Source organism: Leptopilina heterotoma, unplaced genomic scaffold (assembly GCF_015476425.1).
Source record: "Leptopilina heterotoma isolate Lh14 unplaced genomic scaffold, ASM1547642v1 Lhet_220, whole genome shotgun sequence".
Classification (NCBI taxonomy): Eukaryota; Metazoa; Arthropoda; class Insecta; order Hymenoptera; family Figitidae; genus Leptopilina; species Leptopilina heterotoma.
The window spans coordinates 1,259,043-1,274,106 of NW_025110938.1; the positions used below are offsets into that span (position 1 = coordinate 1,259,043).

A 15,064-nucleotide genomic window follows, 5' to 3' on the forward strand; every position below is an offset into this window, starting at 1 on the left:
ACGTCCAATGAGATAAGAGGAAATATACTTGTGAACAACCAATAAGAATTGAATATTGCGAAAGAAGCGTCCTTCGTTTTCCAGGTTTTCCATATATTTAAAACCAATAGAACTATTGGTTGAAAAGAAAACTTGACACGATTGGCTAATTTTCGCCGGGTAACATTTCCCCCCTCTTTTCTTGGAAAAAGATGGCATCATTTTCATACGTTCATTCTTCATTGATGTACGCTCTTCGCTTTCACTTCTTTCATTTCACTAATGTGAATGAAACGAAGAGTGACAAAGAGTGTTTTGTTCAATGTAAAAATTAAATTCATAAAGAAAGGAGAACAAAAAATTGTGAATCGTTTATTTTGTAGTCAGTGGTATGTAAAAATCCATATGGACTTTGATAATTGTCTTTTTTTATCAAAAAAATGTGACGTCTATAATAATTTTGCATCATTATGTCAATGACTGTTGGTTTCACTTTTATTTAGGTATAATTTACATATTACCTTGTTTATAACTTTTTTTGTTATCGCAGGAGAAAATATATTTTCTGTTTTTTTTTTTTTTTAATTAAATTGCCATTAGTAGATTTATGCACATTATTCATACTTTATTTAAAATGCTTTAAATATGAGAACGAGAAGCCGCGATTATTTGCTAAGGTTGCTGAAAAAAATTCTCATCAATTGATGTAATCATTTATTGTTTCACAGTTCTCTTGTTTATATGTTTTTATTATTGTTTTTCTTTTCAAATTCTTATTTAAAAATTATCGAACATTTTTTTAATTCTTTTACTTAGTGAAAATATCTTTCTACAATTATAAATATATAGCAATGTTAAATGTTTACCAAAAGATGCAGGTGATAATTTTTAGGTTAGGAAACGTGCTTTATGCTTTTATCAAGATAAAATTAATATAAAAAATAATTTTGAAATTGAGAAGAAATTATTGAAAATGTAATAAATTCATCTTCCTTTACAGAAACTATTTTATATTTGTAGTTATTTTGATAAATAAGTTTGTACCATTCCCTTTGTTTTATCGATCAGAAAAATTCTATTAAAATATATGACTAGATTAACAATACATCAACTGACATGCTATTTTATTGATTATTGATTAAGTACCTTTTTTATGAAATAGATACTTTCCAGTGAACTTTGTCACTGATAATATTTTGAATAAAATGATAATCATATCTATGATGAAATAAATGACCTAGAAATTTTAGTAATTCTGTTTTTATAATAATTAAATTACATATTTAAATTTTATTATAAAAATATTTCCAACTCGTTTAAATAAATAAATTAACATATTTAAATCAATGTTTAATAAAATCACATCTGTTTACATTAAAATAAACAAATAATGTTATCATTTAAATAGGCTTTAACAATGTGCGCACAGGTGCAAGTATAAGTTACGGGATGTTAAGTATATATATTTAAAAAAATTCAAAACATTACGTCAATTAACGATAATTTTAGTTTAAATTATATTTTTAGAAAATTCTAACCAATAGTAAAAGAAATAGAAAAATATCTTTGATTTAATAATTTTTTTCTTTTGTTACACAGATGATTCTAAAAGTAATTGCAATTTAAAAATTGTCGGTAAATGTAAATGTGAAAAAACAAAAACAATTTTTAAAGAAGAAAAAATTGCCAAACTACAAATAAATTTAAAGAAAAACGAGTGAATTTCTTTTAAGAAAAAGAAATTATGGAAATCGATAAAGAACTAGACACGTCCTTAGCAAAGGAAAATTCCGATTCCGTTGAAAAAAAGTCCGATGATTCAAAAACTGAACCAAAAGATGAAAAAATAGATGATGACGGCAATAATAAAGAAAATAAAAATAAATCCAAGGATAATATTGAAAAATCACAAAATGATGAGAAAACAAATGAAAATGTAATTAAAGATCAAGATTCAAAAATTACAAATAATATCGAAACTTGTGAATCAAAAATTCAAGAAACTGATCAAGTTTCGAAATCAAAAAACGAAGAAAGTGAAAAAATGGAAATCGACGAACAACCTGATAAATCGAAAGAAGCCGAGGATAAAGAAAAATCGTTAATTACTTCGAAATCGAACGAAAAAACAAATTTGGATATTAAAGAAGAAAAAGTCACGAAAATTGTAACCGACAATCAGGAAAAGAAAAATATCCCAGAAAAAGAAGAAAACAAAGCACAAGCAACCGTTAAAAAAATTAATAAAACTCAAGAGAAATCCCCTGCAGAAAAAAAAGTCGAAACTGCAAAAACTTCTCCGGCAATAAATGAAAATGAAAAGAAATTGGAAACTAAATCCAATTCAGAAGACACAACAACTGAAACAATTGAAAAATCAAAAGAAATTGAAAATAAAACTACCTCAGCAGAACCTGTGAAATCCGTAACTCCAAAACCAAAACCAAAATTAACAGAAAAACAGTCGGTAAATAAACCCAATGTTGGAAATACAAAAATAACAACACCCAAAGCAGTCGAAAATAAGCAATTGGAGAATAAAAGAAAATCAACTTTAGAAACAAATGAAACAACTGCCGAAAAATCAATAACAGAAAATGTTTCCAAAAAACGTAAAATCCAAGAAACTACTCCCCAAACGAATAATAAACAACAAGCTGTGAAAAAAGCAGCAAACACCAAAAAATCGAGTGATTTACCGGAAATTAAATCAAACTCGGAAAAAGTAACAAAGGAAGAAAATTCTGAAGTTGTGAAAAAGAAGAAAACTGATCCTCCAAAGGCGAAAAAAAATATCGATTTTACTGATGAGGATATTATGAATAATTTGGATGATATCGAGGATATTATTTGTAATTCATCGTCGTTTAACGTTAACGAAGATACGAAAATTACTAAGAAAATTTGTGATCAAAAGGACGAGTCACATCTAATGAAGAGTAAAAATGATTGGTATGAACCTAAGGTTAGTAATTTTTTTTCTCCTTTTTAACGAGAGAGAAATCATTCATATTAACAGTGGAAACAAATACCTAACAAACAAATATAAAAATAGTAATTTAAAATATAAACTTTTGCAAAATCTGAATTTTTTCTAGATAGTCAATAAAAATAATTTTTTTTTAATAAATTTATTTTTAATGAATTTATTTTTAATTAGTAATAGATTTATTTTTAATTAATAATTAATTTTTCTTTTAGCTTCAAGAAAAGCATGAGCTCGTTAGAGAACGTCTGGCAAAATTGGCACGAGTTTTGGAATATTCTTATCCCTCGTACAAAAAATGGTTGAATGCTGTTCAAACCAATATTGGAACACCAGTTTGTAGACTGAAACCACCGAGACGTTGTTCATTGAAACACCCGCACACAAATAGATGGAAATTTACATGTGAGTAATTTACAAATACTAAGGAAAAAAAATTTTCAATTCTATTTCGAAAATTTTCATTTAAATTACAAAGTTTTTTCGAATTTACTTTATTTCCTTTACATTAATTTATTGATATTATCATTACTAAATCATATTAATCGTAGTTTGAAAAATTTGTAACAAATATTTCATAATTCTTTTAATTTTTCTATTTTTCGTTGAAACTTTGGGTTCAATCGAATTTTAAATTTCTGTACTTTGTTTAAATAATTAAAAAAAATTTTAATTTTCCCAACTAATTATATTTACATTTTCAAATATATATATTTTTATACAGGAAAAGTGGTTTGTTTACATAAAATTATTTTACTGAAACGCCAATTATTGAGTAAAAAGAATCTTTTATGTAAAGAATTATAAATTTTGTCGAATTCACTAAATGAAAGAATTAGTTTTTAAAAAATGGTTCTTTCTGTATTTCTGTATTTTCAAAATAATGAAAATTAATGAAAATAAGTTTCTAAAAATTATATTAAAATATTTTTGAAAAAAAGTAATTCTCAGAATTTTTTCATTCTAATGTTTAAAATTAAATTATTTTCTATTACATATTTCCAAAAATTCAAATACATACAAAAAATAAAAACATTAGAAGTTTTTAGAATTATTTTTAACATTTTGGAGAAGATAATCATATTTGAAATTTTTAATTAAAATTCTTCAACAAATTAATTAGTTGTTTTTTAAATTATACAAAACTTTTTTTTATAAATTCAATTACTTTTGAAAATATTACATTACAATATTTATAAAAAACTAATTCTTAGAATTGTTTTTTTTAATTTACTTAGACTTTACATATTAAAATTTCGAAGAAATTATTTATAATAAATTAAAGTTCTTCAAAAATTTGATTATTTTTTTTTGTATTTAAATAATTGAATTCGCGAAGAAACTTCGGAAAATTATTTAAAAAATTAGTATCGATAATTGATTGAGAGATGAAGTTTAGTTAAAAATTGTAGAAAATAATTGAATTTTGGAAGAATTATAGTTGTAACTTTTAAAAATTATTAAATTTCAGAAGTTGTAATTTTTTAAATTTTATTTCCCGGGAAAAAAGAATTAAGAAGTATTTAAATATTTACTTAGCAAAATTATTCAATTTTCGATTAACTGAATTTATAAATCAGTGAAGATATAGGGGAATACAAAATAAAATATTCCTTTTGTCATTATTAAACTTAAAATTCTTAATTACCCTCAATAATTGATGTTTCAGTGTATTTTCATTTATTTACGAACATTTTGATGCTAAGAAATTAATAGAGGTAAGTTCAGATTTTTCAGATCCTCTGGTTTTTAACAAAACAAACGATATTTTATTATTATAAAATAAAATTTGTAAAATATTACAGTGATTTTCATATATAAAGTTCAAAATAGACTTTTTTCGTTTTGAATATTTTCGCCTTTTAAATCGCACATTATTGAGAATATTAAAAATAATATTGAAAATAATAAGAAAAATAATTTGATTGAAATACTGGACTTGCAAAAAAGAAGAATTCCTCTGATTGTGTATAAGGGTTAGATTATTATTTATTATTAATAATTAATAATTAATAATTATTCGGAAAATAAAAAGTTGTATAAGGTGTTCGACGAGTAGGTTTGTTTGCATGACATTTCGGCAGTTGCGCTTTTTCGATTCGTTAAAAAAAACAATTAAATGCGTGAATAATGATTGAAGGTTGCGATGTGAAAAAGTGCTTGAAATTTTGGGCAAAAAGTATATTTTACTTTTAGGACATTTTTTTCTATGTGCACGAAATTGATGATGGTTTGCGCATGTAATATCTATTATTCTTTGGAAAAAAAAGAAAGCAAATTTCGTTTAATAATTTCATCAAAATAATAATTGTTTAAATAGCAATTATTTTTGAATTCTCGAATTACTGCAATTTCTACAGTGAAAACAAATCATCGAATCGTCAATACTTGGTTAATGGTTTTAAAGAGAAATTTTTTTTTGTTTTTAAATATAGAAATAAAAAAAAATATGAAATCTATATACTTCTATTTTTCTTTTCTTTGTCTTTCCTTTCGTATTTCTTCCCGTATCGTTTTTACTCGACATTTGCAATATTTTGAAGCACAGTATTTCAATCTTTTGAATTTTCATTTTTGAAAAATACGGATTCGATTCTTTTTTCTTTTAATTTACGAGAAAATTGCTGCCCTTCTTCAAGAGAAAAAAAAACGAAATATATAACGATTAACGACGTTTTATTAGTATGTTCTAGGTAGAAACAATTTATTTCCTTTTTTGTGAAATAAATTTTTGAAAAAAAATATTCTCATTGCGACGTATTGTGGTTTTGTGCTGCACGTCGTGTCAGAGTTTTTCTAATATAAAAAAAACAGAAAAAATATTTACACACACACAAAATTTAAATAAAAAAAAAGCTCAAAATGGCAAATTCTCTTTTTTGGGATTTTAGGCAACAAAATACGAGAACAGCTGCCAACAGAGGACGAGAATATGCGGCGAGGACGAATAATCTGGACTTTGGACTTGTCAGGTGCCCAGGAAACAGATTTCAATAATCCCAACGAATATCCACCTTTTGTAATGCGTGCTGTCAAGGTACACATACAAATTGTTTTTGATACAAAATAAAAAATGAACAAAAATAAAAGGTTCATGGTAGAAAGAATTGTGGCACAATTTCTGTAGCCATTGGAATGACGAGGGATGGGTGGAAAAGAAGAAGACAAATTTTTCCTGAGATTATTTACGAAAACAGACTCACAACCTGCAAAAGGTGTTAGTCTTCAGAAATGAAAATCTTTAAAAGCCAATTTCCAGTCTTAATTATTCATCGATTATTGCAATTTACAAAATATTTTTACAAATAAATAAAAAGTGAGGCAGAAGAGAAGAATTATTGCAAGGAATTTCATTTACAATCAACAATTTTTTCCGGAGAAACTCAAAACGAAATTTATAATCGAAGAATGGATTTTTTATTCGATTTTATTTTCTCTACTGAAGAAATTCTACTCAATTTAAAATAGATTCAAAACAAAATACATCTTTTAATTTAAAATAGAGAAGATTCGTTTGCAGTGAAGAAGATTCGACGAAAAATAACAGAAGAATTCAAGAGAAAAATGTGAGATCATCAAAAAATATTTCTACAAAAAATCGATTTTTGAATTTCCCTCTTAAAGCAAAGGAAGAAGAAATTTCAAATTTCTTTAAAAGCGAAGAAATTTAATATTATTTTCTCCATTAAATTTGGACAAATAAAAGCACTGATTATCTAAAAAGTAAAATTATTTGTGTGCAAGAATTTTATTCGTAACCAAATGAGAAAAATGTTCTTTCAATTTGGAAAAAAAATTGCGTCAAAATTTGTGAAAATGAAGATAGAAGAAAATTCGTCATCAAAAAATACAGGAGAAGAAGAAAATGAATCATATTTTTAAAACTTGTTTAAAGAGAGAGAAAAAATTCTCTCGATTGATAATCAATCACTGAAAATCAAATAGAAAAATTATTCTTAACTTTAGAAAATATTTCTAAATCAAGAAGATCAATTTTACTTTTGGAAATATTTTCACATCTTAGAGAATTCAACAAACTCTAAAAAAAAATTACGTGAATCGAGTACAATAAATTATTGAATACATCGATGGAAAAAATAAATAATACAAGAAAGAATTGGGCAACTAAGAATTTAACATGAAAATTACATAAATGGAACAAATTAAGAATTTAACAATATAACAATTTAACAATTGTTAAAATATTAATAAATATTAATATATTATTTTAAAAAATGAACTAAGGATTATTTTACAAAAATCAAAATGAAGATTGAGGAAGCAAAAACAAGGATCATCAAGAGTTGATTTAAAAGAAAGGAGCAGCGATGAAGAAGTTAAAAATAATTCCACTACCAATCAACTTACTCCAAATATTAAAAAAATTTCAAAAACTTGCACACAAGAGAAGAACTGAAGCAGAAAAAATCGAACTTTTGTATTCTTTGCACTAAAAGGTACAAGAGATAATTTTCATATTGAAAATTAATATTTTTAAAACAAGAAGAATTCGTGAACAAAACACCATGGAAGTAATTTTTTTCCACGCTGAAATATAAAAGGAAACGAGAAAATAAAAAAAAATCCAAAGAAAGAAGAAAGAAGAAAAATCAATTTTGCTGCAATTCCATCTGTCCCTTGTTAATCTTTTTAATAAAAAGATGCCAATGGCAGGCCAATAATTAGTCCACAGCAAATTATATAAATTATTTCGTGAGAAGTTCATAAATTCAGAACTTTGGAGCAGATACAATTGCCAGAGCTCTTTTTCAACTTGGAAGACATTCCATACGAGCGATTTGACGAGTGAATATTAAATCTATTAAAAACCTAGTGATCAATTTAATTGTGCCTCTCTCTTTTTTTTTATATAAATTAAATCGAAATTTTTGTGATTCACCAGGCGAATTGTATTTCTTACAACTCAATTATTCATTTTTGCCAATTAAAGTTTGAAAGTTTTATAAAGTTAAATGACCATGTTAAAGTTTTTATTTTTCAATTTTCTAAAACAAAATAATTTATAAAAAATAATTTTTGTAAATAATTTAAAGAATTATCAGTTAAATTAATATTGACAATATTTTTTTTTATCAAAAGTGTATTATTGTCTTAAATGTTTATTAATATTTTTTAGGTATTTGAAAATTTTCTCTCAACAACAACAAATGAATGTGATGAAGGTGTGACATTTTATAGAGAAGAAGTGCCGAAGAGTGTGAAAAATATTGCTGAAATTGCTGCCGTCGATGATAAACCAGCTCCAAAATTAAAATTAGATTGGCTTTGGCTTTTGGTTCGTTGTAATCGTAAAAATGAACTCATGTTCTTTGTGACTGCAAAAAATCTCAACGCTGAAATGATGAATCGATTGAAAGCCCTCTTTGAAACTGGAGCTGGAAAGGATTGCAATGTCAAGTCACTTTATTGTAAAAGTATTATGAGGTAATTAATTTTTTTTTTATTTTTGACTCTTTTACGGAAAAAATTAAATTGAAAAATTAAAAAATCTTTTTTTCTTTATTTAGAGCTGATAATGAAAATCATTCAAATACAACATTTGTGATGGGAGTTGAGGCTCTCGAGGAAGTTGTTAATGGAGTGAAACTGCAACTTGGACCGAAGACAAATTTCTGGTCCAACGCAGCCGGAGCTGAAAATCTCGGCAATGCGATTTCTGATCATCTCTCACCAACACCAAAAACAACAGTCGTTGAAATCGGTTGCGGAATTGGATTAATGGGCCTTATGATGAGCAGTGTAATTAAATGATAATTTACTATTGTATTTCAATTTTACAGGGTTTGAACTAAGTCCGTAAATTCCATAAAGATCCGTAAATTTGCTTGAAAGTCAGTAAAAATCAGTTTTTTTGAAAAAAGGACCGTAAAGTCCGTAATTTGATTGAAAAAGGACGAAAAGTTCGTAAATTGTACGATAAAATTTGGAGAATTTTAGAGAAATTACTAATTATTGCAGAAATTCGATTATTTTCAAAAGTAATGAAATTCTTCGCAGAAATTCAATTACGTTCAAAAATTTAAATCTCGTCGAAATTTCAATTATCTTTATAAACATTAATTAAATTTTAAGGGATTGAAAATTGAATAACATTTTTTTTTTTGCAGAAATGCCAAAAAATTATTGGATTAGACGAACAGGCTGAAATCGAGGAAGCGGAATTAATTTGTCAATTAAATAACATCAAGAACGCGACCTTTGTGATTGGACAACCAAAAGAGGTAATGGCCACGATTGCAAACGTTCTATCGAACTCTAAAGCATCCGCTATTGTCAACAATAATTCTTCCATAGGACGAGGTAATTTTGCAAATTTTGAATTTTAATTTTCCTTTTAACTATTGTCACGAAAAGAAGAAAAAAAAACAATTATTTAATTTTCAGGAGTCGAGATTATGACGAGTATTCGAAGAATTTCATGTTTACGACGTTTAGTGCTAGTGACAACTCTGACAAAGCAATCAGTTCGTTCAATTTTAGAACTCACCAGACCAGCGCAAGGTCCGATTGGAAATCCTTTTATTCCAATTAGAGCGTGCGTCGTCGATACATTGCCAGCTGGTCCACATTTTGAAACAGTCATTCTCATGGAGCGTAGAGTTATGGAAAAAATTATCCCCTCACTTGATCTAAGACCAAAAACTCATCCAGCAAATGCTGGAAAAGCATTGAATAAAGCAGCCAAGGATAATACAGAAAAAGTTTATCCTCAGAAATTCGAACCTGTTAAACAAGCAGTAACATTGAGGAGAAATTTTGCCAAAAATAACTCACAAGATATGATATTCGATGTGAAGAATAAAATTAATCCGAAGCGAAGTCATTCGCCGGAGATTATTAAAGAAATCCCGTCAAAACAGACAAAAAAACCGATAACATTCCACGTGAAAGAAACACAAAAGAAAAAACCCTGGGAGGAAGCGGCGAATAGAGCAAAATTGACGACAGTACGACGAGCATTCGATGATCCACCGACTAAAAAACCCTGGGACGATAAATCTTCAGAGTCGGGTGATTCGTTATCGAAACGTAAACCCTGGGAAGAAACGCCCACGAAGAAAAAACAACCCTGGGAGGAAACGAAGGAGAAATGGGAGAAAGCAGCACTGAAGAAGCAAAAGGAGGAGAATTTGCGAGTGAATCCTCTAAGTGAGAAAAAATCCCGCGAACCACAGGATCTTCGAGAAAGACTCTCGGCCAGTCGAGCCGAAACTTCACGCGGTGAAGTATTCGCACAAAAAGTTAAGGAAGGCGTTCGCCTCATTAGCAAAGCGAAGGAGAAAATTAACACACCCTCTGTGCCGTTGGACGAGGACACGGCGAAACAACTCGAGAACATGCTCGACATGGTTCTTGAGCAAACGACAAAAATTCATAATCAAGTCTCCGTTTGGGATCGTATCGCCCCTGCGCCAAACAACGATATTTCCGAGGACTCGACCTTTGAGAGTCGGGAGAAGAAAATTAAATTTGATCCAGTGGTGGCGAAAAAGTACAACAATGTCCAACCATTGGAACCTGATAATGTCCTTCCGGCTGAGTATGCATCGACAAGCGCATCGGGAGCTAGTAAATTTAACAAAAAGAAGTATCGCGGTCAATATCGACAGCATTTACTGGAGAAAATGAGTAAAATGAAAGCCGAATTGGCCGCGCAGAAGAGGCAGACATTGAATGACGAGTTTCGATCGGCTTCACCGTCGAGAATATCGATGTCGCCATCAAGATCCGTTTCGCCAAGGAGGCGCGATATCTACCGTCATTCGCCGGGAAAACACCCGGGACGACGCTCACCGATGAAACTATCGCCTGGCAAACGATCACCGCCGAGAATGTCGCCGAGCAGACACTCGCGGTACTACGATCCTCATCATCGTTCACCATCGCCAAAGCGACCCTACTCCCCGATGCAACGAAGCATGTCGCCAGTGAGACGCGAAGTACGCCGAGTGCGGCACTCGCCACCACCCCGACGAGTCTCGCCCTACTCTCGCGGATCCCCTCGATGCATGTCACCACCCCAACGAGGAATCTCTCCACCCCGACGCGAAATGTCCCCAGTGCATCATCATCTCTCCCCCCCTCGTCATTCACCCCCCAGACGAATGAAATCGCCTCCCAGGGCTTCGCCACCACGTTACGATTGGGATATCCCCAGTCGCGGTGCAATCGAAGGCAATACTTGGATCCGTCCCGAGGAGCGTTACGAAGACGAGAGAAAACGCATCCCATGGAACTCGCCAACGCATTCTCGCGAAAAGGAAATTGAACGTTACAAAATGAGTCCACCGGAGAACTGGAAGAAACCGAGTTCGTCAACAACCGACAACTGGTATCCGAAGGAAACAAAGGGTCCAAACTTCTCCCCAACCGAGAAGCGGTCCTGGAGTCCACCAGCGTCTGACAATTGGAAACAACGCCCCAAAGAATCGAAACCCTCCTGGATGGAGAGCACCCGTTGGAAGGGGAAAAATGACAAAGACGAATGGCATGATTTACCAGAGGACGCGAGGGATCCCTGGGGCGACGAAGGTCCCGAGGAAGGCTGTAAAGAAATTCTCTCTAAATTCAATCCACCAAATTGGGACATGGAGCGAAGGCAGAGTCAAAATTGGATGCAAAATCAAGGAATGGGACCACAAATGATGAGTCACAGTGTTAACGTCCCACAGCCAGTGCCACATCCAATGGAATCGCATTCGATGACCAATAAATCGCAATGGTCTCAACAGTCCGGACCTCAGGAATCGAGAATGCAATGGACGCCGTTGAGTGATATTATGAAGAGAATGCAGGGGATGCAGAATATGCAAGGAATGGGAAATATGCAGGGAATGGGGAGTATGCAAGGAATGGGGAATATGCAAGGAATGGGGAATATGCAGGGAATGCAGCAGAATATGCAAGGAATGCAGAGTATGCAGGGAATGCAGCAGAATATGCAAGGAATGCAGCAGAATATGCAAGGAATGCAGAATATGCAAGGAATGCAAGGTGGCTCTTGGCCTAGACCCGATCAATCAGTTATGAATCCTTATCATCATGGACCGAATATGGGATATCCTCCGAGGCCTGGATATCCAAATATGTACCCGGACAGACCCTGAAGAATCGGTATACATAAATTTGTTACTTTTTTAAGTTTTAACACACCAGGGTTGCCACACGTCACTGTATTTTGATAGCAAATCAAGAGTTCTAGGGTTCTCTCATAAAAAAATTATTAGTTCCGTAAAATCCTGAAAACTACAAAACTTTGAAAATTTAAAAAACATTTTTTTGCAAAAATTAAATTTTTTATGACTTTTGAGCATAGCTCTGTTATCAGTATTAAAAGTTCTATACATATTCGCAACAAACTCTTATTCTAAACTTAAAATAAAAAAAAACTACAGAACTTTGAACAATTAAGAAATTTAGAATTCATATTAGAAAAATCTAAGTTTTGGTATCTTTTTTGTCTGACTCGTAAAAAATTTTAGAAAATTTCAATTTTGAATAAATTGAATTAGAAATTTTAAAGAAATTAGATTTTTGAAAAATTTTGATAATTCAAATTCTTCTAAAATTAGTTAAATTTTTTAATATTATATTAAAATAATTGATTTATAAAAGAATTTTAGTTAAAAACACTAAAAAAAATTGAATTTTGAAAAAGTTACAAATAATTTGCAGAAAGTCAATTACGTTCCAAAATCGAAAAAAAACTTGTTTAAATTTCAAATATTTTCAAAACTTTTCAAAAATTCTGGTCAAAATTTAAATTAGTTATAAATAATAAAAAATTCCCCAAAATTCAATTCTTTTCCAAAATTTTAATAAAATTTTTGTCAAAATTTCAATTACCTTAATAAATAATACAATTTTTATCCAAAATTCAATTATTTTCAAAAATTTTTTATAAAAATCTTTGTAAAAATTTCAATTATTTTCAAAAACTTTAAAAAATTCTCTTCCAAAAATAAAAAACTTTTCTCCGAAATTCAATTTTTTTCAAAAATTTTAATAAAATTCTTGTCAAAATTTTAATTATCTTTATAAATAATAAAATTCATTTCAGAATTTCAATTACTTTTAGTGAAATTTTAATCGAATTCATCCAAAAATGTAATAATTTATCAAAATTAGTAAAAAAATTCAATTATTTTCAAAAGTAAGAAAATACTTCGCTGAAATTCAATTATGTTCAAAAAGTTTTCAAATTTGTCGTCCAAATTTCAATTATTTTTAAAAATAAGAAAATTCTTCTCCGACATTCAATTTTTTTCAAAAATTTTTCTTCATTCAATGATTTTAAATATCTACTGTTTTAATAAATTTTTGCAAATGAATTTAATTATTTAAAAAAAAAAATTTTTAAATTCTCATCAAACATGTAATTACATAATTAATTTTTGTTAAAAACACTAAAAAAATTGAATTTTGGAGAAGTTACAAATGATTGCAGAAATTCAATTATTTTCAAAAATATTAAAAACTCTTCAAAGAATTTCAATTATTTTTAATACAAATTTTAATATAATTTCTCGAGAAATGTAATTATTATTCTTAAAAATTTTATTAAAATTCGTCGAAAGAATTTAATTTTAAGAAACATTCAATTATTCAATACATTATTTATTTTTGTATTTAAATAATTGAATTCTCGTAGAATTATCTAATAAAAATTGTCTTAAAAATTAATTTCAATTAAAATTACAGACAATAATTGAATATTAAAAGCATTATAGCGTGAATTTTTAGAAATTATTGAATTTTGAAAAGGGTTCAAATTAAAATCTATGAAAATTCGATTTGTTCGTTCTAACAATTCTGTAGAATTATTTTTTTTCGAAAAATTTTAATTCTTATTTTTTTTGTTGAAATTATTTGATAGTCTTATTTTCTAAAATATATTTAATTGGAGAATTTACGTATAATATTGAAATTTCGTAAAATTGAATAAATAATGGATTTCAATATTTTCAAATGGATTTGAAAATTGAGAACGAACTTTTTCGAAAATTATTAAAAATAATTGATTTAAAGAAGATTTTTAGTTGAAACTTTCAGAAAATAATAATTGAATTGAAATAATGAAAATAATTTTGAAGAAGTTGTAGTAGAAATATTCTTAAAATATAAAATGATTTTATCACTTTGTAATTTTTAATTTAATTATTATAAAACATGAAGAAATCGATTACTCTGATTTCTTCATGTTTTGTAATAATATTCTTACAAGTTGTTGATATTTTCAAAAAAGGTTTGAATTTGAATGTTTCCAAATTTTCTAGAACTAATTCTATACTTTCTCCATTTTATTCATATTATTTTCAATGAAATTATTCATTTGAATTTCTCACTAATTTGAAAATAATTGTTTTCTTTTTGCAGATTAAAAATTTTGCTGTCGTGTCTTTTTTACAGTCATCTTAATTTAGAAAATAAAAATAATAAGCGAATCCTACGTTGCAAAGAAAAAAAGAACAATGCAAAAGATACAAAATATTTAAGGTAACAATGCTTGTGAAATGAGAAATGGTAAAAGATTAACGTTAGATTCAAAAATTGTGTACACAAAAACTTTATTTACATAAAATATTTATATTAATAATAGCACTTTCCATGAAAGGATAGCTTTCTTTTGTGATTACATTGACAATTTTCTAATGTAATTAATTTTACTTTTTTCTTTTTTAAAAAAAATCAAAAAGGAAAACAAATTTTTTCTAAAAAAAAAAAGTTCGGAAAAAATCTTTATTGTCATGATTATAGAAAAAAATTTTTTTAAAGAACTAAATTTTTTTGTGATTCAATTTAAATGCATAAAATACTTATTGATAAGCAGTCAGAGTTCTATTTTGTTCGAATAGTTTATTTTTCATATAGTAAAATCAAAAATATGTAGTCGTGAATGCAGTTTGAGTTCATAATTTTTTTCCTATTCTTTATTATTATGTTATGTACATTAATATGTAATTTCCGTTATCTGTTCTATCTTCAAATAAACATAAATGAAAATAAACTTTTTGTGTTTGTTATTTCCCTTCTTTCTCGAAAAATAAAAAAAAAATGTCGAAATTGAAAATGGCATAA

The 15,064-nt window shown here is 28.4% G+C and overlaps 1 protein-coding gene across 1 annotated transcript; it reads left to right on the top strand.

Moving 5' to 3' along the window:
* The first annotated feature begins 203 nt into the window (after positions 1 to 203).
* LOC122502112 lies at positions 204 to 14,993 on the top strand. Its single transcript, XM_043612013.1, has 9 exons — positions 204 to 368; positions 1,579 to 2,944; positions 3,181 to 3,370; positions 5,857 to 6,002; positions 8,103 to 8,410; positions 8,494 to 8,725; positions 9,094 to 9,286; positions 9,371 to 12,100; positions 14,363 to 14,993. Exons 2-8 carry the CDS (start codon positions 1,724 to 1,726, stop codon positions 12,091 to 12,093), a joined length of 5,013 nt encoding a protein of 1,670 aa, XP_043467948.1. The 5' UTR covers positions 204 to 368; positions 1,579 to 1,723; the 3' UTR covers positions 12,094 to 12,100; positions 14,363 to 14,993.
* Positions 14,994 to 15,064: the final 71 nt, after the last annotated feature.